This window comes from Mustela putorius, unplaced genomic scaffold (genome assembly GCF_011764305.1).
Source record: "Mustela putorius furo isolate JIRA1106 unplaced genomic scaffold, ASM1176430v1.1 tig00537293_pilon_pilon_pilon, whole genome shotgun sequence".
Classification (NCBI taxonomy): domain Eukaryota; kingdom Metazoa; phylum Chordata; class Mammalia; order Carnivora; family Mustelidae; genus Mustela; species Mustela putorius.
The window spans coordinates 1085155-1110294 of NW_025422431.1; the positions used below are offsets into that span (position 1 = coordinate 1085155).

At 37.0% G+C, this 25140-nt stretch overlaps 1 protein-coding gene and 3 non-coding genes across 4 annotated transcripts in view; all 4 read right to left on the reverse strand.

Moving 5' to 3' along the window:
• Positions 1-25140, reverse strand: part of WDR43 (WD repeat domain 43) — a 47276-nt gene that overhangs the window by 7825 nt on the left and 14311 nt on the right. The window contains exons 4-13 of the mRNA XM_004777471.3: positions 22454-22574; positions 21565-21704; positions 16563-16665; positions 15960-16024; positions 13894-14065; positions 11896-11982; positions 10878-11009; positions 9199-9330; positions 1743-1829; positions 918-949 (exon numbers count right to left, since the gene is read on the reverse strand). Of these exons, the coding sequence (XP_004777528.1) occupies positions 918-949; positions 1743-1829; positions 9199-9330; positions 10878-11009; positions 11896-11982; positions 13894-14065; positions 15960-16024; positions 16563-16665; positions 21565-21704; positions 22454-22574 (1071 nt within the window). The remainder of the gene's footprint in view (positions 1-917; positions 950-1742; positions 1830-9198; positions 9331-10877; positions 11010-11895; positions 11983-13893; positions 14066-15959; positions 16025-16562; positions 16666-21564; positions 21705-22453; positions 22575-25140) is intronic.
• Positions 10501-10576, reverse strand: LOC123390236. Its single transcript, XR_006604888.1, has one exon. It is a non-coding gene; the product is annotated as a small nucleolar RNA SNORD53/SNORD92 (small nucleolar RNA).
• Positions 11333-11412, reverse strand: LOC123390235. Its single transcript, XR_006604887.1, has one exon. It is a non-coding gene; the product is annotated as a small nucleolar RNA SNORD53/SNORD92 (small nucleolar RNA).
• Positions 22012-22096, reverse strand: LOC123390237. Its single transcript, XR_006604889.1, has one exon. It is a non-coding gene; the product is annotated as a small nucleolar RNA SNORD53/SNORD92 (small nucleolar RNA).

A 25140-nucleotide genomic window follows, 5' to 3' on the forward strand; every position in this document is an offset into this window, starting at 1 on the left:
TACACCCATCATCTATTCGCTATCAATAGCATAATAGCATAAATAGCAGAGCACAAAGAGCACACATAGCATAAGATTTCCATGCCACATTCAAAGACAAATATAGACCAAGAATGTGGAAGCTGGGCTTAATCAAGGAATTCGTTGGCCTTTCTTTGTGAGCTCCAAACAGGAATGCAGTCTATCCGGGGGAAAAACTTGGAAAAGGGGACACCTGGGTGGCTCAGTCGGTTAACATCTGCCTTCGCAGCTCAGGTCATGATCTCAAGATCCTGAGATCCAGTCCTGAGTTGGGCTCCCTGCTTAGCTGGGAGTCTGCTTCTCCCTCTGTACTCCAACACCCCCCCACCCCGCTCATACTCTCTCTCTCGCTCTCTCTCAAATAGGTAACATCTTAAAAAAAAAAACAAAAACAAAAACCAACTACATACTGTAGCACTGAGAATACTATACTGTCAGCTTAGGATCTCTGAGATACCAACTCCCTATTCAAATACTTAATCATCAAATTATTAACAAAAAAGACTCACAAAACTTCAGTCCTATAAAATATTTCCTTACAGTGTCTCACCAACTACCAGAGGTTTGGGGAGTTGGACAAATGGCAATTTTACATCTGATCAGGGCTAAATCATTACATAAGACTAAATTCATTACAAGACCTGACAATGATGTTAGAAAAACTACACAGGATTTTCCTAAAAGAAAGGGAAAAACTGTACTAAAATCTTAGGAATAAAAGTCATTCAACTTACAGAAGAGGGAAGAGCAGTATCTGACCTTACAGATACACACTCTTAATTAAGAATGTGGAGCTGCCCACTATGTAATTTCAAGCCAAAAACTGTTTTTTTTTAAACAATCGCCTCTAAAATATTGATAAAATCAAAGCAATTTAAGTCACCTAAATATCTTACCTATTAGGATGTCCCTGCAATCTCTTCGTAAGCTGAGGGAGGAAAAAGCTGTATTAGCGACCGCACTTCAGAGGCAGCCCATATGCACCAATTCCCACCATACACACATCCAGGAGAACAAAGAAAATACAGAAAAAATATTTAAAGGGGCGCCTGGTGGCTCAGTTGATTAAGCACTCAACTCTTGATTTCGGTGCAAGTCATAACGGCGCAGAGTCCTCAAGGTCATCAAATCAAGTCCCAAACTGGGGCTCCGCGCTGGGTGGGGAACCTGCTTAAGATTCTCTCTCCTCCTCCCTCTGCCCCTCTCCCCAAAAAAGACTTAGGAAATCACTATTCCTAAAGGATTCCTAAATTTCCTAATTCCTCAATGTTCAACCAATGTATCATAATCTAGGTACACATTCCCACATGAAGAAAAGTTACCTGATAAAAATCTAGGTTATAATTTATATGAATGAAAATTTAGAACAGGCAAATCCAGGGACAGAAAGTAATCTCTGGTTGCCAGAAACTAGGGGTAAAGGAGAATGGGGAGAAGCTAACTGGTACATGATTTTTTTTGGTGTGACAACAGCACAACCTGTAAATATATGAAAAAATACTGAATTATATACATTTAAACAGAGTATATTTTATGTTATGTGAATTTTATCTCAATAAAAAATACATTAAAAAATGTGGACTAGGTAAATTTTTAGTAGATCTATTATCTACTGTAAATACCTTGCTTGCTTATACACTACAAATCTGCTTCTCTAAACAAGAGATTTTCTCTTTAACTCACAGTGTTAGGACCTTAAAATGAAAAGAGTATTCAGTTACCTCTTGCAACAATGGAATAACAGCATGCAGGGGCATCCTTAATACAGTCCTCTTAATTAGGTTTAAATTCCTAGTTTGAAGTACTTTCTGTGAGAAAATAAAGGAAACATGAAGATAAGCATATGCAGAAGCTAAAGATACTAGAGGAAAAACAGTAAAAAATGATTTTTTATTAATTTAAAATCTATTTAGTCAACATACGATGTATTACTAGTTTCAGGGGAAGAATTCAACAATTCATTAGTTTCCTAAGACACCCAGTGCTCACTCCATCAAGTACCCTCCTTAATGTCCATCACCTGATTACCTCATCCCTCTTCCCACCTCCCCTCCAGAAACCCCAATTTATTTCCCATAGTTAGGAGTCTCTTATGGTTTGTTTCCCTGTTTTTGTCTTATTTATTTATCCCTCCCTCCCCACTATGTTCATCTGTTTTGTTTCTTAAATTCCACACAGGAGTGAAATCATGGTATCTGTCTTTCTCTGATTTATTTCGCTTAACATAATAGCTCTAGTTTCCTTCACGTCATTGAAAATGGCAAGATTTCATTCTTTTTGATAGCTGAGTAATATTCCCGTGTGCATGTTTGGGTGTACATACACACATCATCTTTATCCATTCATGTTATCAATGGACATTTAGAATTTTGTATTTTGGCTATTGTGGATATTACTGCTAAAAAACATTCGGGTGCCCCTTCAAATCACTATGTTTGCATCCTCTGGATAAATACTTAGTAGTGTAATTGCTGGGTCATAGGGTAATTCTATTTTTAACTTTTGAGGAACCTCTGTACTGTTTTCCAGAGTGGCTGCACCAGCTTGCATTCCCAACAACAGTGTAGGAGGGATCCCCTTTCTCCGCATCCTTGCTAACATCTGTTGTTTTCTGACTTAATTTTAGACATTTTGACAGGTGTGAGGTGATATCTCATTGTGGTTTTGATTTGTACTTCCCTGACGCTGAGTGATGCTGAGCATTTTTTCACATGTCTGTTTTAAAAAACCAAACAATAAACTACCAACTGGATTTTAGGTTGGAGGGACTAACTAGACAATGTTATGTTAATGTCTTTGACTATCAGGAAAGTATCATCTTCAGGAATCAGGACATTTACTTTGATAAATGGGTTACTTTCCTACAGATTCTAATCTTTATGAACAAACTTTTATATAAAATACCTCTAGACACTTAAATACAGTATATGCCACTGTAGAGAAGCTGTCAAACTGTTATTTTATGAAATCAGAGACATATCCATATGAGAACGAGCAAAACACACTAATACCACACTTAGCAACAAATCTTTCAAAACTGACAACTTTTTGATAAAACTTCAAGCCAATCAAAAGATCATATATAATGAGTGCTTGAGTCAAAATCCTGGGAGGGTACGTCAACTAGAGAAACTCAGTCTCCACCGCAGAGGACAGAAAAGGAGAGGTGAGTCCTAATCCTGGCAGGCCTTTCCATGTCTCAAACCCCAAATGCTTCATCTATAGGAAAGGATGGGAAATACAAGGCTTTTCAGGTCTCAAAACCTTGATCACCCATTCCTCTTGAATACTTCTATAGATTTATTCTTTCCAAAGGGCTTAATTCCCAGAGTAACTTCCCTGACGATGGGTGCATACGGTTTTGGAGGTGGTTGGTACTACGAAAGTCATGCCTAAGATACAAAGAGTAGAAGTACCAAAGAACAAACAAAATATAGAAACTGCTTTACAGCTTATTTTAACAGTATCCTTTCAGAATTCCCTATGAATTTTATTTGCTTATAAAAATATCTTTACACAAAGCCCTTCTAATAAATCCATCAGGAACTATATAAAAAACTACCACTGGCATAACTACATAGTTTCTCATGCAAAAGAAATAAAAATTTTTATACATAATCACTGAAGAAATGAGGGATGGAATGTCCTTATTTAACAGTCCCAATTAACCTAAATTTGTATTTTCAAATAATCAGAATACAGGACTCAAAGCAAAATATGTTGATCAGAACTTCTACAGCAATTTGGAAGGTGTGTGACGATACTAAACATTCCTCAAATCACCTCATTTATTGTAACTATTAGTTATCACAAAGTTCCAACAATGTACAGGTTATAGGGAACAATGTGTCTGAACTAGTCTACAAATTAGTGTTTGACGTAAGACATGCCCTTGTTACGATCCTGAATTTTCGCAGGATGTCCACCAACCCATCAGGTTTCACTGTCTTAACTGGTCAAGTAGGGCAACTGCCCTTCAGGTCAAGGAATACTAACTTGAACCGCTGCTGCGCATTATTTCTGCAAAGCTTAGTTATAAAACAACGTAGCAATGAGGGTTTAAAAAATACATAGTTTATGAAATCTCCTAGTACCCTAAATGCAAAGTGATCATAAAATCTGTTGTCTGAACTGGATATCTGTAACAATAAAAGAAGTCACTAGTAATTACTGTATCAAGAAAAAAGGTATAAACCAGAACTATCAAAGGCAAATAAGAGTACTTATAGCCTAGGGCGCTTTGGTAGAGCTGGTTAAGAGTCCAACTCTTGATTTCAGGTCAGGTCATGGTCTCACCGGGTTGTGAGATGGAGCCCTGACAGCATTGGCTCTACACTGGACAGGAAGCCTGCTTAAGATTCTTTCTCTCCTTTTCCCGCCCATCCTCATCTTCCATCTTCCCTCCCTCTCTCTTAAAAAAAAAAAAAGAGAGAGAGAGAGAGAGAGAGAACCTATGGCCTAGCTATTCAGAAGTTAAATCAAACTGAAGGGCAGAAGTTTTTAACAACCTCTCAAGAAATTCTTATGCCAACTAACAGGCTCTATGATAATTTTCAAATTTAAAATAAACAAGTAAAAATAAGTTATCCCAAAACAAAGTGAAGTATTAATGGATACAGAAGTTAACATTAACTTCCGTTGAAAATATATTTAAAAAACAATTCTATAAACCACAGTTGTAACTAGCAAGATACTAAAGGTTTTTTTTTTTTTACAAGTCTACACTATAAATGAAGCATAATAAACTGTACACACTTGAAGTACACTATTTAATCAGTCTGACATAAACATTTGTCCATGAAACTAACACTGTGATAAACATTCCATCACCCTCAAATCTCCTTGGGTCCCTTAACGTTCTATTCCTCCACCCGTACCCTCAGGCAAGCACTGAACTACATATTGGTCTGCATTTCCTAGCACTGTACATAAGTAGAATCACAGAGGGCACACACTCTTTGCCTGGCTTCTTTCTCACAGCGTTAAGTGTGAGATTCATCCACGTTGTTGATGTATCAATAATATCTTCCTTACACTGCCAGATAAAGAATTTGCTTATCTGTTCATATGAGGAGGGTCACATGGGTGCTCTCCAGGTTCTGGCTATTAAAAAAATAAAGTTGCTATAAACATTCATGTACCAGGCTTTATATGAATATGTTTCTGATTCTCCCAGGTAAATACGTAGCAGGAAAAAGGCTGGGTCTTAAAGCAGAGGAATCCTTAACTTTAAAGAAACTGCCAAATTGTTTCCCAAAGTAGCTGTACCATTTTATTTTCCCAACCAACAAGATAGGAAGTTCCAGTTGCACCACATTCTCACCAACAGATGGAACAGTCTTTTAAATTTTAATCAATCCATACTGGGAATACAGTGTTAGCTCACTGTCATTTTAATTTGCATTTGTGATGACCAGTGATGTATAATAACTTTACATGCACTTATTGGCCATTTGAATTCTTTTATGAAGTATCTGTTCACACCTTTACCAACTGCTCTTTATTTGAGTCTCCTTCTTAAAAGTTTTTTGTATCTTCTGGATATGAATCCTTTGTCTGATGTAGAAATTAAAAATATTCTCCCAGCCTGCAGCTTGCCTTTCCACTCTCTTAACAGTGTTGTTTCTTTTTTTTTTTTTACGATTTTATTTATTTATTTGACAGAGAGAAAGATCAGAAGTAGATAGAGAGGCAGGCAGAGAGAGAACGGGAAGCAGGATCCCTGCTGAGCAGAGAGCCTAATGTGGGGCTCGATCCCAGGTCCCTGGGATCATGACCTGAGCTGAAGGCAGAGGCTTTAACCCACTGAGCCACCCAGGTGCCCCAACAGTGTTGTTTCTTTTCTTTTTCTTTTTTTTTTTAAGTAACAGAAATTTATTGAGAATTCCTGGGATGGTGGTTTTCACCTCCCCACCTGGAAGGAGGAACCAACACTGCAGGAAATCACTCAGAAATCACAAACACTATCATTTCAAGAGCAAAAGATTTCAACTTTAAGTCCAAATGACCACTTTTTTCCTGAAGCGTGTAATACTTTTTGTGATGCCATCTAAGAAGACTTCATCCGCTAACGTTTGCATAGATTTTATCCTGTTTTCTTCTAGAAGTTTTTTTAGGTTTGGGTTTTACGTTTATCTATTTTGAGTCAACTTTTGTGAAGGGCTGAGATACCTTTTCTTCCATATGGATATGTGGTTGGTTCACAACTAATTGTTGGTAAGATTTTACTTTCTCCATTAACTCAACTAAGTACCTTTACTAAAAACCAATAGTGAGTGGTCTATTTCTGGACTCCCAATTTTGGTTCCTTAATCTGTATTTTTTTTCTCACTAATATCAAACTACTTTGATTACTAAAACTTTACCTTGAAATCAAGTAGGCTAAACCCTCCAATTCTACTACTACTACTGATGCTACAGAAATTTAATTGGGAATGTGCTGAATATACAGATAAATAAGGGGAGAATTCCCCTCATTTTAACAGTACTGAATCTTTCAACACATAAAGGTGGTTTACATCACTATATACTCAATCTTTGTTAATTTCTTATAATTTTTTGTAATTATCAATGTAGAGGGAGAGGCATCTTTTATAGATTTATTCTAACTTTTTGGTACTACTATAAATGGCACAGAAATTATTTAAATAAATTTTTAAAAATCTTAATATCTATCTTCTGTAGATGCCATAAATTACATAAATGACTAGGCCTCTCTTCTCTTCTTCTCCTAAGCTATAGACATTTTCTTTGAGTCAAATTTCCACCTTCCTAATGCCACAAAATTTCTTTTTTTTTTTCAGATTTTATTTATTTATTTGACAGAGATCACAAGTAGGCAGAGAGGCAGGCAGAGAGAGAGGAGGAAGCAGGCTTCCTGCTGAGCAGAGAGCCCGATGCGGGGATTGATCCCAGGACCCTAGGATCATGACCTGAGCTGAAGGCACAGGCCCAACCCACTGAGCCACCCAGGTGCCCCCTAACGCCACAAATTTAATGTCAAGTTTCCGTGCAGGGATTCTTATCCTCACTTCTAGTAGTATGGTGTATCTCTGCCACTGCTCACGTCCTTCATTCTTGTTGTCCTCCTACTAAATTTCATGTATCCCCATAAAGTAATTTTTGGGAATGGGGAAGACTGTTTTTAGGAGAAAAAAATATATGCATTTTTTAACCTGTCCCCCTCTCACTTTAAGAGAGATGTACAGAATATGAGTGCATCATCTCTTAGGCTAAAATACTATGGTAAAATCTCCATATTTATTTTTTATAGGATTATTTGAAACTCTTAACTATAACTTTTACAGGTTTTTTCCAGGATTCTAGTTTCCAATTACTTCTACTGAAATAAAACAATATATCACCTAAAGATCCTTAATAATGAAAAAGTCTTACATGTAGAATACTTTACAATTTAAGAAGTGCTTCCATAAAGATCATTTCATTTTTCTTCCAACAACTCTGTGACACCTGATAACACACGGTCACCTTTGAGCCAACTACCAGTGTATAAGAAATATGTCAGAGGAACATGTTAAATGATACCATTTATCAGATTAAACTAAATGACCCAACAAAATGGAGTTTTGTGGGAAGCAAAATCCAGAATGTGAGAATCTCTATAGGGCAAATAACTTAGCTTCTCCAAAAAATCAGCTACGAAAGATAGAAGAGACCTCTCTCCCCCATTCTGTGTGGACTTCACGGAGATATGTTTTGAAGAAAGCAAACATAAAAATTTAAGTTTATGAGACAATCAGGGAAATGTAAACACACTAACTGGATATTTGACGATTCTGAGAATTACTGTTTATTTGTAGGTGTGATAATGGATTGCGGTTGTTTTCAGAAGGGGTTGTTATTGTGAGAGTTAAACAGAGATGTATTTATGGTTAAAATCAATGTCCCTATGCTTCACTATAACCTGAGGAGGCATGTGGGCAGACAGATGACACAAGGACAGAAATATAAGGCTAGTGTTGATAATTTCTGAAACGGAGTGATGAGTTCATGGGGGTCCACTCTAGTAATTTTTAAATTTTTTGAAATGATTCTTTAAAACAAAAAAATTGGTAGCTAATTTAGTTGTACTACTGAGAAAGGTTTTGTACTACTGAGAAAGGACAGTTAAGGAGATAACGGCAGATAAGTCACATTACATTTTAAAAACAATGTCCATTGTTTTCCATAGCTTATTTTTCACCTAGGTTTCTATGCCATGTTAACCAAAAACCACTTTCCAAATTACATATACTCACAAACTACTTTATAAGTAATTTTAAAAGTAATTTTAGAATGTGCTGATTTCCCTTCTCATTTTGAAAAATCACCTTCCTTAGACACAAATGATATTCCCATTTAGATCAAAATATAAATCAGAAAGACACTATTCATAGGTTACCTGAGTAAAGTAACGTATGAATAAAGTCACATCAATACTAAGTGGCACCATAATATCACTGAATCACTGAGAATATGCACTTAAGAAAATGTAAACTGCTTTAATCTAATCAGGAAATGCTTAAATCCAATTTTTACACTTATTTTTTTCCTACAGACCACTATTAAATTCTAGAGTCTAAGAGGACTAATTAAGTAACTTCATACAAGCAGTCACCAACTTACAAACACAGAAATAATAAATGCCTCCTTTATACAAATTTCTAGTATTTTTAACCTCTAAATACTTCACAACATAGCCCCCAACCCTCCTGAATTTTTCCCCCAAACCTCCTACCCATTGCCAAGGTTCCACCTCACCGCCCCCTCTCACGGCCAGGGGGACATAAGTTTCTGGAATCCAGAGTAAAAACTCAGGAACGCATTTTCCTACAGAAAAAAATATAAATTGTGATCTAGAATGCTGAGTATTATAGTTCAGCTACACTATGTTTATAAAGGCTTTTGTCAACTAAAGCCTAAAACCTAATTAACAATTCATAACAGTATTTCTATGAGAAAATGCATTCCAGGTTCAAAATAATTTAATACAATGCCTTTGTAGGTTGGTGACTGTCTGTATAGTGCCACCAAGTGATAAATGTTTGACTAGACTTACAAAATATTAAATTCAAAACAGCTACATCACTTGACTATCACTCTAAGTATGCTATGTCAATCACTTTTTAAGAAAAATTAACTGTGTTAATTCATTTTTAAAACTGCCAGAATACTTACATTTAGCATTTCGAAATCATTACTTTCTAAACCCTGTGTGAGAAGAACTGGAAAGCTATTTGTCTGTGGAAGGTCATCCTTTTCTTTCTTTGTATCTATATCCAGTGCTCCCAAGCGCTCTTCAATGCTAATCTGCGGAACAGAAACGATCTATTAATGTTAAACCAGACAAGGCCTAAAGTTGTTTAGTCAAGGGGTAACTGGGTAGTTCCCATATCGGTGATTCCCAATCCAAGTTTCCAGATTCTAGTGAGAAAAACAACTGCCAAAGAAACCATGATTTAAAAACGTAATTCATAAACACAGCTATATAAGATTCAAAAAAGGCAAGCACCTGGCATCTATTACTAAAACACAAGAAAAGACCTATTATGGAAAAAGCTTTGTCATCAGCCTCAGATCTGCAAAAAGGAAACAAGGATTATCAAAAGGAAATTAAAAATAAAGACAACTATGTTGTTTTATTAGTCAGTTCCAAATGGTGACTTATTTTCTAGAAGATGCTCTACTACAACTAAGTTTCCTTCATAAATACCTAAAATTTAAGTGTAAGTAAACATGATTCAACTTGCTACACAAAAACTCAATTGTAGGGGTGCGAGGGTGGCGAAGTCAGTTAAGCATCTGACATTTGGTTTCAGCTCAGGTGCTGATCTCAGGGTCGTGAGACTGAGCCCAGCATCAGACTCTGCACTCAGTGCAGGCCACTTAAGACTCTCCCTCTCCCTCTACCCCTTCTCTGCCACCCCATGCGCACATGCATGTGTGGGCTCTTTAATAATTAAAATCTTAAAAAAAAAAAACCCTCAATTGTAGAGAACTGATCTCTTATTAAAACAAAATAACCATGTTCTGCCAGCCTCTTAGATTAAAATACAAATATTCTACAACTACCAAACCAGATAGGCTTTGGCAAAGGTTCCTATTTGGGTTATCTTATCAAAAAAAAGCAGGAGGAAATTAAAGAATTGGATCTAGGCCAAGCTAAAAAAGTTGGCACATTATTTTTAAATACAGGTATCATGCTATTTAGAAATAATTTTTAGGAATAGCTATTCAGCCCAAACCCCCCAGCCAATAAAGACATTTAAAACTGCATAAAGAAATAGAACACTCTTTCTCTAAAGATAGAACAGTTAAAGCTCTAGATCATCTAGGGTGACACACATGAAGGGCTGCAGAGCAAGTACAGTAACCACAGGAAGGAAGGTTTAGGGAGTTGAGAAAAAATAAAATTTATATGCACTTTAAGAGGTTATAATGACCACTTCTAAAGACCAACTATCACTAAACTAGCCAGGATTGCTCAGACAGCCAAGAGAAGAGGCATCACTGATAGTCAGCAACATGCGAAACCCAATGGAAATCATCACAGCAAGTCCTGGCTCCATGTATTCAATTATGAGGTCAAGCTGACCACTGACAATGGCCAAACAGCACCCTCTGTAGTTAGTGCAAGTCTGTCTTCTCCCTTAGCCTTAGAAGCGACCAAGTAAACGTCTCAGAGGCTACAATCTGGAATTTCTGAACCTATGCTGCTGGGGATGAGAAAGAGGGTAACAGCAGCAATCTCAGTGAGTTCCTGAAGTTCCAAGTCTGGCTCTATCCAATATATCTGCTAGAGTCTCACAAGTTATCTTAAATTTCAAACTCAAAAATTGTAAAAGTGATTGCATTACCTCATTTTCCCCCAATTTCCTCTTGCTCTCTACTTCCTCAATTTGTGGAGGAGCAGGCTTGATAGCTGCATGATGACCAGGTACCCCTGGCACCAGAACTTTTGCTTCAGAATTCACCACTGGTGTTCTCACCTGTTGAACACGAACAGCGGGGGTATGACCAACAAAATGTCTTAGTCCTGGCAAAATTGAGCCCCAATGAGAAAACAGCATCTAAAAGGTTTTTCTACTGGAAAAATCTAATATAACTCAGTATGTTATGAATTAAAGATAAATTTTAACTGAATGTTGGCAAGTAAGTTTTTAAACTATAATCTGAAAGTTCATAATTTTAAAGTTTTCAATACCAAGTAAGAGTAAAAACCAGGAACATTTACAGATTACAGATTACTTAAAAATGTTAGAGTGAAGTTGTACGTTTTATGACCCCCTCCAGGAATCCAGCTAGGCCAGAAATGCTCAGACAGCCAAGAGAAAAGTGTCATCTCTGGAATTCAGCCAGAAGCGAAACCATATATGGATGTCATCATAGCATGTCTTGGCTTTCCTTTTCTCATTAAACTGCCAAACATATGATATCTACATGTAGATACCATGTTATATTCAAAATAAAGTATCAAGATAATCATCTTATACAGTGTTCAATTCCAGATCCCTAATTCCAGGCCTTATTCCACCCGTAAATATAAGATTCCTCTCAAAACTATGCTCCTTTAAACAGTGACATCAGTAAAATAATTTATTGATAAAGGTGATATTTATTTAATGATCACACATGGGGGGAGGGGCTAACTCCAAGGCCTTAAACTTCTACTTGTTGTCTATTCATTCATGTATGTATTCAATGTATCAAGAGCACAGAAACAAAGTGATTTTATAATCTCATTACCCAAAAACGATTCCCACCAATTTGTCAAGATTATAAAGAGGATATTAAAGAGTCTAAACATAATGTTATATTATAATTCAATTTACCCAAATCTCTTTTTTCTCAACTTCTAATATGAAATGCACTCACCTTTGTTACGGCTGTTTCTACTTTGGGGGCCCAGCAGTTTGAAATATCTCTTACTAAACACATATGAGATTCTTTGGAATTTAAAGCCTGGGAATATAATTTTAAAGGGGGGAGGTGACAAGGAAGAAAAAAAAAAAAGGAATGTCAAACAAAGCAACTGGAAATAACATGAAAAGCAAATTCCTACTTGTCCATTTTTATAAAAATACAAAAATGTGCAGAAAGGTTCCCCAAAGCTTTTTCCCCAAAACTGAGCCACTCAGACTGATCACCATTCAAACTGATGATGGCAGCAGAGAAAAGTGGAAAAACTCTGAAGATATTAAGCATAATGTATACTTTCTTCAGTTATGAGCTGCTCAAATTTTTCACATGTATAGCTTTAAAAGCTCAACAGGCTTTTAAAATGTAGCACATTTTAGGGGTGCCTGGTGGCTCAGTTTGGCTCAAGTCATGATCCTGGGGTCCTGGGATCAAGCCCTGTACTGAGCTCCCTGCTCAGTGGGGAGCCTGCTTCTCCCTCTCACTCTGCTGCTCTGCCTCCTATGCTCTCTCTCACTCTGTCAAATAAATAAATAAATAAATAAATAAATAAATAAATAAAATCTTTAAAAAAAAAAAAGGTAACAGATTTTAAAGAAAACATTCCCATCTGTCACCCTTGTAAAGAACAATCTAGGCTACAGGATGCCTGGGTGGCTCAGGCGGTTAAAGCCTCTGCCTTCAGCTCGGGTCATGATCTCAGGGTCCTAGGATCGAGCCCTGGATAGGCCTCTCTGCTCCGTGTGGAGCCTACTTTCCCCTCGCTTTCTGCCTGCCTCTCTGCCTGCCTTTGATCTCTGTCAAATAAATAAGTAAAATCTTAAAAAAAAAAAAAAAAAAAAAGCAGTCTAGGCTAAAAAAGAATGGCCCTACCCTAAAACTTCCTACTGCTATATTTTTCACAAGCAGGTCAAACACACCACTGCTAAAGAGCCAAAATGCTCTAGGGTGGACCTCTACATCCTGATGTGGTACTAAACGGGGGACAATCAGACACAGCAAAGTACATGATACCCATACCCCTGAGGCTTTAAGGTTATACGTAATTCTCTATAACCATATAACAAATCCATATCCGGAAGGACACAGAACAAGCAGAAAACAATGGCTTTATGGGCAGAGGAGGCTTAGGGAATCCACATAAGACAAGAGGACTTGGGTGTACAGCTTAACAAGCCTGTCTCCTTTTTCTATTAAACCATAACTATGTGTTAAATTTTCAAAACACGAATAGTTTAACTCAACAAGAGCTTAAATTTCAGTTTTACTTAAATGCAAGTTTAAATTAAACTCAACAGGGGTTTGCCTGGGCATGTACTATTCCACTCATCATCTCCCAGAGAACCTTACTGAGTAAAAGCAGTACAAACACAAGCTGAAGAAATCACTTATTGGACATGCTCAAACTCACTGGAAGTCTTCAAAGAAAATTTCTGTAATCAAAAAGTTAAGTGACTAAAATAACCCATTACATTTCCACAGAGAAAATTCAATGAGTACTGTTAGTAAGGGCTCTTTCATTAAGATTTAGCTTTTGGGTAACCGGGCAAAATCCACTCATACCTATGCTGATCAGAGTACTTGCCACTAGGGATGTGGAGCTACTGAGCACTTGAAATGTGGCTATTCCAAACTGAAATGTGCTTGTAAGTGAAAATATACACCAAATATCAAAGACATAATATCAAATAAAGGAGAGAAATAAAATATCTCAAATAATTTTTCATACTGACTCAGGATTAAAATATTTTGGATACACTGGGCTAAGTAAAATTAAATACATAGCTCTCACAAACTAAAATAAACTACTCAATGAAAGGTCCTTCAGTTATGGGAAAATACATGACTTCTTTTTAAGGATTCCAATAAGCAGACCAATGAATCATTTTGAAATCATTTTTTTCCCATGGCCTTGCTGATGCTACATTGCTCTACGCCAGAGTAGCATTTACGTACCACTCGCTCAATGACGGGCTGAAACCAATTGCCATATACAAGCAACAGTGACATTTTGTCTGAGCAAAAACCAGCTGCTAGAATAGGGATGGGTTTTGGTGTTGATTTCTTGCCTTTCCCAGGTGTTGCTATCTGAATTGTGCAGTTTGATGTCAAAGGCTTTTTGCAGTATCTACAAGTGAAAAAAAATTAATTAGAAAATTTGAAGTAACACCTCACAAGAATGCTTTGAAGTTGGCATCAAGTCAGGAAATGTAACCTTCCTGTGGCCTCCACACTATAACCGTGACCAAGGTCGCAACAGCAGCAGTGTTGCTGTCAAGACCTCACTATCAATATCCGCCTGGAGACAACGTACCCTTCTATCCCACTGTCAAGCCCCAAAAGAGGCCCAAGCTCCAAGTGCTCTCTTGCTGTCTTGAGCTTGAACCCTAGATGACTCTCTACATGTGTTCCAATCAGCCCCATCCCCAATTGTTTCCAACCCCCAAAAGCCTCACTATGATCTCTGCAATACAGTTCGAGGAGCAAAATTATCAGCAAAGCATAATCAACAGAATCTCATCCTCAATTTCTTCTCTAAGGGTTTTCTTCACCTTCTCACTCTACGCTATCTCATCAGGGCAGATCTCCCAAGTTGCAGCTGTTTTCCCTCCATACTCTTTGTGTCAGAAACCTTAGACATGATTTAAGTGTGTTCCTTGTTCTTCACGAATATTTTAAGACAAGCAGTCTCCCTCTTTCACCTCTATAACCTTGGAAAGTGTTGTCACCAGATACCAGCTATCCCCCTCTCCTGCTGTCATCCAGTGATTTCTGGGTTACTCTCCCCCTTATTTCTGAGATTCTGGTGGCTCCACTGTCATTCTGTCCAACATTTTAAGTGGTCTCCATATCCATCACACAGGTTGATTATCTTTCTGACATACTATCCTCCCAGTTCCGAACCCTTCCCACCTCCAACAACCATGGCCACTCACACCATACACATCTTATCACCAGTAAGTACACCGCACTATCCCGATCTTTCCAACTCACTCCCCTTAGTTTTCCGGACTCCACAATCATCTCTATCCAGGACTTCTGGCCTCCGTTTTGGCCTTTGATCCCTCTGTTGTCTATTCTCAACACATCAGACAGAATGACTTAAGCCTTAATGCCTTAACACTTAGGTTAAACCTCTTCAATCTTCTGCATAAAAGCAACGGCTTACTACTATTGCCCAAGTCCTCACCGCAGACTACTTCTGGGCCCAAGTATATATTCCACATACACATAACTATGTAATTAAAGGCCTCAAGTGTTACACACAAACTGTTCACAGTAACCTCTACAGAGCAGAAATCAATGGAGGGAGAATTAGGCTTTATAATCAACTGCCTATACAACCAAATGTTTTAAAATAATGTTTTATGCTTTTGTAACTATTTTATATTTAAATAAATTGCTACACTAGGATTGTAAAAGGATACCAACTTCACAAAAAGTTGAAACCATTTTAAAATTTACATGACTAAGTCTTAGATCATGTTTATAAAGTATAGCAAAGATTGGAAAACTTTCTATAGAGAGCAGATATTTTAATTTTGGAGGGCCACATATGGTCAGACTGATTTCACCCACAGATCAAAATTTACTGAGCCTTGGTCTATGACTACGACACATCCCAACCGCAACATTCCCTTCTATTCACCAAAACACTAGCATTACCGTGCTTCACTGATCCACATATGTATTATCAAAGTTAGAAACTAAGGTCTTACCAAGATCACAAGCTAAGTTTTCCAAATGAACCACTTTCTTTTTAAAATGTATTATTAGAACGGCCAACATTTACGAAAGTATGTATTGTAAAACTACTTTACTAACCACAAATATGAAGAAATGGTCTATGACTCCAAAAACTCGAGCTCTTACTGGGAATGTATGTACTCATACGAATAAAGAATAATGCTTTCAAAATAATCTAACTGAAAAGGAATATAATGCAAAAAATATTGAGGTGGGAATAAAAAGGAGTAACAAATTAGGAAAAGAAAATAAACTTGACTTGAGAAATTTCTTACCCATTTAGTATGTGTTCAAAAAGATGAACTTGACCATCTCTGCAAACAACAGCTAACTTGACAGGCTAAAAGAAAAATTTAACTGATTACTCTAATGGATTAATATACTTCAACCTACTCTAATGGATAACTGCTTTAGAAACTTAACCAAACTTCAACTATTCTTCCCCCCCTCCTTTAAATAACCAAAGAGAAAGTTAGAACACCAAGGTTGCATAACCCCTGCATTTAAAAATCATACTGTCATCAAAATGACAACTGGAGTTGTTATTGTAAAGCTTAGAAATAAAAGTTTAGGGAAAGAAGAGAACAGCCTGCAAGTCAGAGGAGCAAAGTCACTCTACCAAGTGCGGAGACTGACAAAAGGGACCTGGCAGGTCCTGCACAGCAGAGCAGTCAGGATTGCTGAAAATGCTTCTGCACGCTGACCCCTCCGAGGGGTCTAAACACTCATTCTGGACAGTCTAAGATTTTTGTTCTATTTTCTTCTCCCTCCCTCGCGTCCCCTTCTTTCCCAAATCATTAAATCATCAAAACACTAATTTTATAATAATACAATTTATGAAATCCAAAAAACAAATTCTCAAAAATCAAGTCATTTACCTCTTCCTTATTTTCTGACAAAGTCAGATCAATATAGACAGGTTCGTCTGTAACTGTAAAAGACATCACTGCATTCTTTTCTTTGTTTTCTGACCGGACCTGCCTAGATAACAAAACCAATGATTAGATAAAAAGAAATTAAAAAAAAAAAAAAAAAAAAAGATGAGCACCTATTGGATTCGCCACAGCTTTTGCATCTTCAAAGCCAAGTAAGGGGACTACAGATCAAACTTAGTGACCCATCTGTGTCACCGCCATTTAACATGGCTGTAGGGAAAAGAAAAAGCACTAATGCATTTATGCAGATTTAAGCAATGAGTAATGTTCTCTATTCTTTTTCATGAATCTATTTGCCTATCTTGATGCCAATACCATACTATATCCTTTATTGTAGCTTGTTAAGTCAGGAAATCAGGCAATGTGAGCCCTCTAACTTTTTTCTGCTTTTTCAATGTTGTTTTGATTCCTCTAGGTTCTTTGCATTCACATCTGAGTTTTAAAATTAGACTGTCAATGTCTACAAGAGTCTTCTAGGATTTTGACTGTTCACATTGAATCTATAGATTAATCTGAGAATTTATATCATAGCACACAAAGAGTCCAAAAAGAGACCCACAAATATATTTACCCAAATGATCCTCACTATTTATTGATTCCTTGTTTGAGAATTTGTCTACTTGCTAAAATTTATTTGTAAACCCCCAAAGCAGTATTTGTGGATCTTCCAAGGTCTTTAACAGGTATGTTCAGAGCAGTGAAATTAAGAGTTGCCAACAATGTTAAACAAGGCTATATGCTCTTATTTCAGCTCTCATAATATATAGTAGTAAGTATTAAGTATTATAAGTATTACTTAGAATACTTACAAGATTCTTTCTAATGCCACTTTTTTTGCTTTTATGTTTTTTGTTGATTTCACTGTTTAAAACATCCCCCAAGTATAGTGCTGAAGTGCTGTCTAGTGTACTTAAGAGAAAAAAGCTGATATTCCTTATTGAAAACAGCTAGGTAAACTCTGCTCTGACATGAATTAATGAACTATGATATATAGATATATATATATAGATGTATAACTATATACCCATACTATAATATACATATACACAACACAATAACTGTTATATATATAAATATATATATAATTTATAATAATTTTATATATAAAATTATTGTGTTGTGTATATGTATATTATAGTATGGGTATATAGTTATACACAGCAAATTGTGTGTGTGTGGGTGGGTGGGTGTATAAAATGAAGTATTTTTAAACAGAAACACATAAAACAAGGTTACATATTGATTAGATGACAAAGATGTGACCAACGCTTACAGAAACCTAACCCTGTTATTTCCCAGATGAATAAATAGTTCAGTATCACCAACTCAGTACTCATGAGGATTTTATACAACATAACTACTGCAAATAATGAAGACTGTATGTGAATACCCATGTATATATGCAAAACCAGTTCACTGTAAATAGTCTTTTCAAAAAATGGTACTGGGACCACTGGATAGTTTCAATACCAAAACACATTTCCTTTCATTCCTTGGGAATGCAAACTTGTGCAGCCATACTGGAAAACAGCATGCAGGTCCCTCAAAAAGTGATCCCAGCAATTGCACTATAAGGTATTTACCCAAAGAATACAAAAATATGAATTCAAAGGGATACATGCACCCTGATGTTTTTATAATAACAAATATCTACAGTGGCCAAATTATGCAAACAGCCCAAATGTCCATCGACTGATCAATGGACAAAGATGTGATAAACACACACACACACACACACTACTCAGCCATGAAAAAGAATGAAATCTTGCCATTTGCAATGACATGGGTGGAGTCTGCTTAAGATTCTCTCTCTGCCCTGCTCCCAGCCCCTGCCACACACTGCTCTCTCAGGGAAAAAAAAAAAAAAAAAAAAAAAAAGGAGTACACTTGTGATGAGCACCAGGTGCCATATGGAAGTGCTGAGTCAGAATATTGTATACCAGAAATTAGTATTACACTGCATGTTAACTACATACACAATGGAATTCAGATAAAACTTATAACAAAACAAAACAAAACAAAAAAGCTATGCATCCTTGCACCATATACAGAAAATAAAACAGACCACAAAACCAAATGTAAGACTTAAAACTGAAACTTTCAGGAGAAAACCTTTGTGACCCTAGATTAGACAAAGATCTCTAAACAAGATCTGGATTTCATCAAAATTAAAAAACTTCTTCTCTTCAAAAAGACAAGGCTATATACTAGGAGAAATATTTGCAAAGTGCATACCTGATTAATGGGTTTATATTCAGAATATACACACAATTCTCAAAACTCAGTAAGAAAACAAACCCAGGAACAGACCAAAATATTTGAATAGACACTTCATCAAACATATCCAGACAGCAAATAGGCACATAGAGATTCTCAACATCAGTGGCCATTAGGGAAATACAAATTAAAACCACACTAGGGTACACACCCATTAAAATGGCTAAAATTAAATGAGTATATCAAGTATTGGTGAGAGTATGAATTCACACTCTTAAACACAGCTGGTTAGAATATAAAATGGTATAATCACTTTGAAAAAACTTGACAATTTCTTTTTTCATAGGCCGTATGCTCAAAGTGGGGCTTGAAGTCACAACCCTAAAATCAAGAGTCATGTGCTCTGACCGAGACAGCAGGGGGCCCAAATTTGGCAATTTCTTTTTTTTTTTTTTTTAAAGATTTTTTAAATTTATTTATCAGAGAGGGGGGGGAGAGAGTGAGCACAGGCAGACAGAATGGCAGGCAGAGGCAGAGGGAGAAGTAGGCTCTCTGCTGAGCAAGGAGCCCGATGTGGGACTCGATCCCAGGACGCTGGGATCATGACCTGAGCTGAAGGCAGCTGCTTAACCAACTGAGCCACCCAGGCATCCCAAATTTGGCAATTTCTTAAAAAGTTAAATATACACCTACCAGATGATTCCCCTCCCCTTCCACTGCACTCCTATGTATTTATTTACCCAAGAAAAATGAATCCTATGTCTATACAAAGATTTCTACACAAATGTCCCTTTATTTGTAATGTCCCAAACATGTCAGTAAGCCTGGCGACCGGAGTGGGGATGAGGATTGTAAAGGGATATGAAGAAACTCTTAGGAGCAATGCACCTGGTCACTGTCAACTGTGGTAACAATTTATGGATATATACATATGTTAAACTTTATCAGATTGTATACTTTGAATATGTGCTATTTATTCATAACCCCTAGAAACAGGAGAATGGTGGACCCCAGGTCCTACAGAGCAAGGGAAATAGAGAGAGGCTGCTGGTGAAATGGTACTAACTTTCAATTATAAAATGAATAAGATCTGGAGATCTAATGTACAATATGGTGATTATCATTAACAATACTGTATTATATACTTCAAAGTTACTAAGAAAATAAATATTAAAACGTTCTTGCCAGGGTCCAGGGAGTGAGCCCCACAACAGGCTCCCTTGCTCAGCAGGGAGTTTGCTCCTCCCTCTCCCTCTGTCCACCCCTGACTTGTGCGCATGCACATATACACTCTAATAAATGAAAAATAAAATTTAAAAGAATAAAAGACTGAAACACCTGAGTAATATCAGGAGGCATTGGTGGTGTATTTTAACTTTCTGGCTTCACTAATACATAGAACTAAAAAGAATCACCCCAAAAGGCACATCTCAAAATCCAAACACAGGACAGAAAACCAACACAATGTGATTATCATAGGCATATTTAGGAACTATGGCTTAGATGATAATTTGAAGGTAAACAGAGGTCCACACTGGGCCTCATGAACCTGTCCCCACCCAACTATGTCAGGATTATATATCTGATGAGGCCCACTTCTATATGAATATTATTTTGTGTAAATTCATAGTAACTTTATATGGTCAAGAACATCCTCAAATGATTACTAAGATGAGAAACTACATGTTTTTTAAATCTCCATTTATTTAAAAAAAAAAAAAACAACAAAATCTTCACCATCAGATCTTATAAAATCTAAGAAAACTCTTATTTTTCTTAAAATTAAAAACTTTCTGATAGCTGTTTAATACCAAGTTAATTTTTACTTTTAAAAGTAGTGTCAGGTTTCACTCATATGTGGAATATAAGGAACAGAGCAGAGGACAACAGGGGAAGGGAGGGAAAACTAAATGGGAAGAAATCAGAGAGGGAGACAAACCAAGAGAGACACTTAATTCCAGGAAACAAAAGGTTGTGGAAAGGGAGGTGTCAGGGGTATGGGGCAACTGGGTGAGGGGCACTAAGGAGGGCATGTGATGTAATGAGCATTGGGTGTTATTACACAACTAATAAATCTTATCAAAAACGAAGTACTGTTAAGTTGGCTAATTGAATTTAAATAAGTAAGTAAATAAATAAGTAGTGCCAAGGGTGCCTGGCTGACTCAGTCAATAGAGCACATGACTCTTGATTTTGGGATTGTAAATTCAAGCCCCACATTGGTTGTCAACTACTTAAAATCTCAAAAAAAAAAAAAGAAAGAAAAAGGGAGTTCCAAGGAAAATTAGGAATAGCAACCACTGCAAAAAGCAAAAACAAAAAGGGGGGGGCTAACTGAGGATTTTCATACAAAGCCAAGGAATTAAGTGTCCTCAGTAAAACATCAGTAAGTAGACATTACTGCACTAATCCAGAAGTCCTATCTTCTTCAACAAAATCAGAGATTATCCCAAATTTTTTAAAGGTTATTTATAATTTGCCCAGTCACAAAAATATTCAGACTGTTCTACCTCTAAACAAGCAAAGAGGAGGTTCTATCATATAATGTTCTTAAATTTTTCTTATATAGATCGGTTTTTTAGGCAGGCTCAATTCTTCATTACCAGTCAAGGTAAATCTAATACTAAATACAATAAAATAAGACTCACATCCATCACTTGTATTAACCATACAAGCTGACACATTCTTTCAAGGCAACGCTACCTCCCAGGCCCAAAAGACTACATACCAGACATTGAGTAACCGGTCGTGTACTGCTCCAGACAAGAAATAAAGACCAGTGATTCCATCAAAAGGCTGGATCTCATTAGGAGGTCTGATAGTAGTGAAGATGAGTGTCGAAACTGGCGTTGCGTGGCCTGTGAAGTGCTGGAGAAAGTTAAATCTCATTTAGGAGAGGGCACATTGCAGTACAAAAATCAGAGAGTCCATGTGGACCATAAGCAATATATATGATCCGTATCTGAAATTAAAACTCCTGATAAAGGTAACAGCTAAATTTAATTCTAAGCAACTGAGGCTATTTGTGCTACATTCCTCTCCCTTTTAAAAACTCCATCTGAAAATACTGAAAAATCACAATGTCTTTCTCTTAGGGTCCTACCCACAATCTTCTTTCTTCCATTTTTGCATTAAAAATCCACTTAATTTTATCCATATTTAAAGGGGTGCCTGGGTGCTCAGACACAGCCAAGGAATTGTAGGTCCTCATTTTACTCTCAGTGAGTCGAAACCACAATTTTAGGGCATCATCACAGCACCAAAAGTACACCCCTGAGCACACTCAAAACATAACACTACATTTCCACAGTCAAATACTATAAATGCACTACATGCTGGAGGTAAGCTAGAAACCAAAACTATTATCATTACACACAGAATAAAATATTTTTAATTCAAATTCTACTTATTTGTTCTACTCAAATGCATGTGAAATGAACACATCTAACTTATTTAGTATCAACAAACCAAGTTTGGAGACTAACTTTTATCTACTGATTCTATTATTTGATATGCCTGAAAACAAATCTGTATCCTTAAAACAGTTCAGACTTCCTGCCCTGCTCCATACTTACTCTAGATGACTGTTAGGTTTACAACTAATTTGGTTCACTCACTCTGTAGATTTCTTTGGTCTCCAAAACCCACAGTTTGATTGTTCGACCAGCTGAAAGCAACATCTTTCCATCTGGGCTGATACACAGGGAGCTGACGCTGCTATTGTCACCTTTCCATTTGCTGTTTTGTGAAGAGAAACAAAAACGTCTCAATGAATAGGGAGAAAACTTTACTGAGAGCAAAAGGATAGCAAAAAGCAAATCAGGCATTAAAAATATCACTTAAGGTTCTATGCCACATTGCATTCCTTAAAAGCCTGTGTCAAGTGACTAACCGTGGGCACTAAGGTAAAGCCTGCCCAATAAAAGAGATTCTCAAGAGGTTTCAGAAAATGGAAGAGTAAGAGTTTTAAGAATGTAAAATGGGCAGTTGTGTGTCCTGTGAGGTATATGTACATCTACCACATATCTACATATGAGGTAGATTTTAATACCCCGGGAACTATTAGGCTGTGTACCAGGACCACAAGTCCATTGCATCCCTTTGGAAAAGACTTCTAAAGCAGTTACAAACCACAAATCATAATGGCAAAAATAACCTGATTTATCATAAATTTATTTATTTTTTTTTAAAGATTTTATTTATTTATTTGACAGAGAGAGATCACAAGTAGGCAGAGAGGCAGGCAGAGAGAGAGAGAGGGAAGCAGGCTCCCTGCCGAGCAGAGAGCCCGATGCGGGACTCGATCCCAGGACCCTAAGATCACGACCCGAGCCGAAGGCAGCGGCTTAACCCACTGAGCCACCCAGGCGCTCCAAAATAAGTCATAAATTTAAAAGCAAAAGGCTAAGGCTAAGGGCACCTGCGTGGCTCAGTTGGTTTAGTGTCTGCCTTTGGCTCAGTTCATGACCTCAAGCTCCTGGTATCAAGCCCCGCATCAGGCTCCCTGATCAGCAGGAAATATGCTTCTCTCTCTTCCTCTCCCCCTCCTGCTCCACCCCCTTGAGCTCTCTATCTCAAATAAATAAAATCTTTAAAAATAAGTAAAAACAAAAAACTTTCTAGCAAAAGGCTAGAAAATACCAAAAATATATACTTTAAGAAAAGGATTAATATTCAGAACACATAAACTCTATATTCAAGAACTAGCTCAAGTTAAAAAAAAAAACTCAAAATAAAAAAACACAAAAGATATAAACAGGCAATTCATACAAGAAATTCAAATTGTCAATAAACATGAAAACACTCAACCTCACTAGTAATCAAGGAGATGCAGCAATAGCATAGACCTTTTCCCTTACCCTTTCCAGCTCCTAACACTTCTGACAATTTCTCATCTATTCCCAGAGATTCCATATTTTATATTCCCTATTCCATACCTATTCACTTAACATATATATTAAAAAAAAAAAAAAAAAAAAAAAAGACAGGATCACCACCTGACAAGCTTCCCTGAATCCACCTCCCAATCAGCACTAAAATGCCGGGACAGAACTAACACCACTGCCACAGCTCCCTGTGCAACTTACAGTGTAACCTCCTACACTGGCATCACTTGGAGACTTACTAGACTTCCAATTCCCAAACCCCAACTGGACCCACTGAATCAGCTCTATCTGCACAAGTAATTCACATGCACACCAGAGCCTGAGAAGCTCTAGATTAGAAGATTCCTCTCGGAAATATGACTGGTGCCAAAGTAAAAACCCACACATACTGACATTGGAAAGTTTCCCCATCACTCTACAAATGAAGCTCGGCAATTGAGCCACCCACCCACACGGGCCTTCCATCAGCTTTGTAATGTTTCATTTTCAAATAGTGACAGGCAGCCATCCTCAGTCATTCGAAGAATGCCTTAAACAAAAGACAGAAGCTAAAATCAAATAAAAATCAAAACACAAAAACAAAAACAAAAAACAAGAGGGAGATGATATAAGGAATAAAAGAAAAATACTTTAAATCCTATAATTATTATCTTCAGAGAGTTAGAAAATATTAGATCCATGAAAGAAACATGGTGCAATAAAAAGAAAACGGAGAACAAAAACAAAGCTCCCAGAAGTTAAAAATATGGTTAGAGAAATGTAAAAATTCCCTAGATTTGGAAGATGAAACTGAGGCCATCTTCCCAGTAACAAAAGAAAAGGACAAAAATGGGCGCCTGGGTGGCTCAGTGGGTTAAGCCATTGCCTTCGGCTCAGGTCATGATCTCAGAGTCCTGGGATCGAGTCCCGCATCGGGCTCTCTGCTCAGCGGGGAGCCTGCTTCCCTCTCTCTCTCTCTGCCTGCCTCTCCATCTACTTGTGATTTCTCTCTGTCAAATAAATAAATAAAATCTTTAAGAAAAAAAAAAAAAGAAAAAGACAAAAAAGAAAATAAGAGGGAATAAACTTGAGGGATTAGCCCAGGATAAAACATCTAAGTAGCAACAGGTTGCACTTAGAGAAAGATCAAAGACAACAGAGGGATGAAATGGTCAAACACATACTAAAATAAAAAGAACATAAACTCCCGGGCTAAATGGTCCCTTGAGTGCCAATGTAACTCACTGACTAAATATAAGGACAACTAGTACTGACAGCTAAAAACCAATGAACCAAAAACAAATAAAAAAAATAAAAATAAACCAATAAACCAATGCTTCAAAATCCTGAGAGAGAATTATTTCCAACCTACAATTATCTTCAAACTATAAATCAACCATGAGGATACAATAACGGTGCTGGTAGACAAGCAAAATATC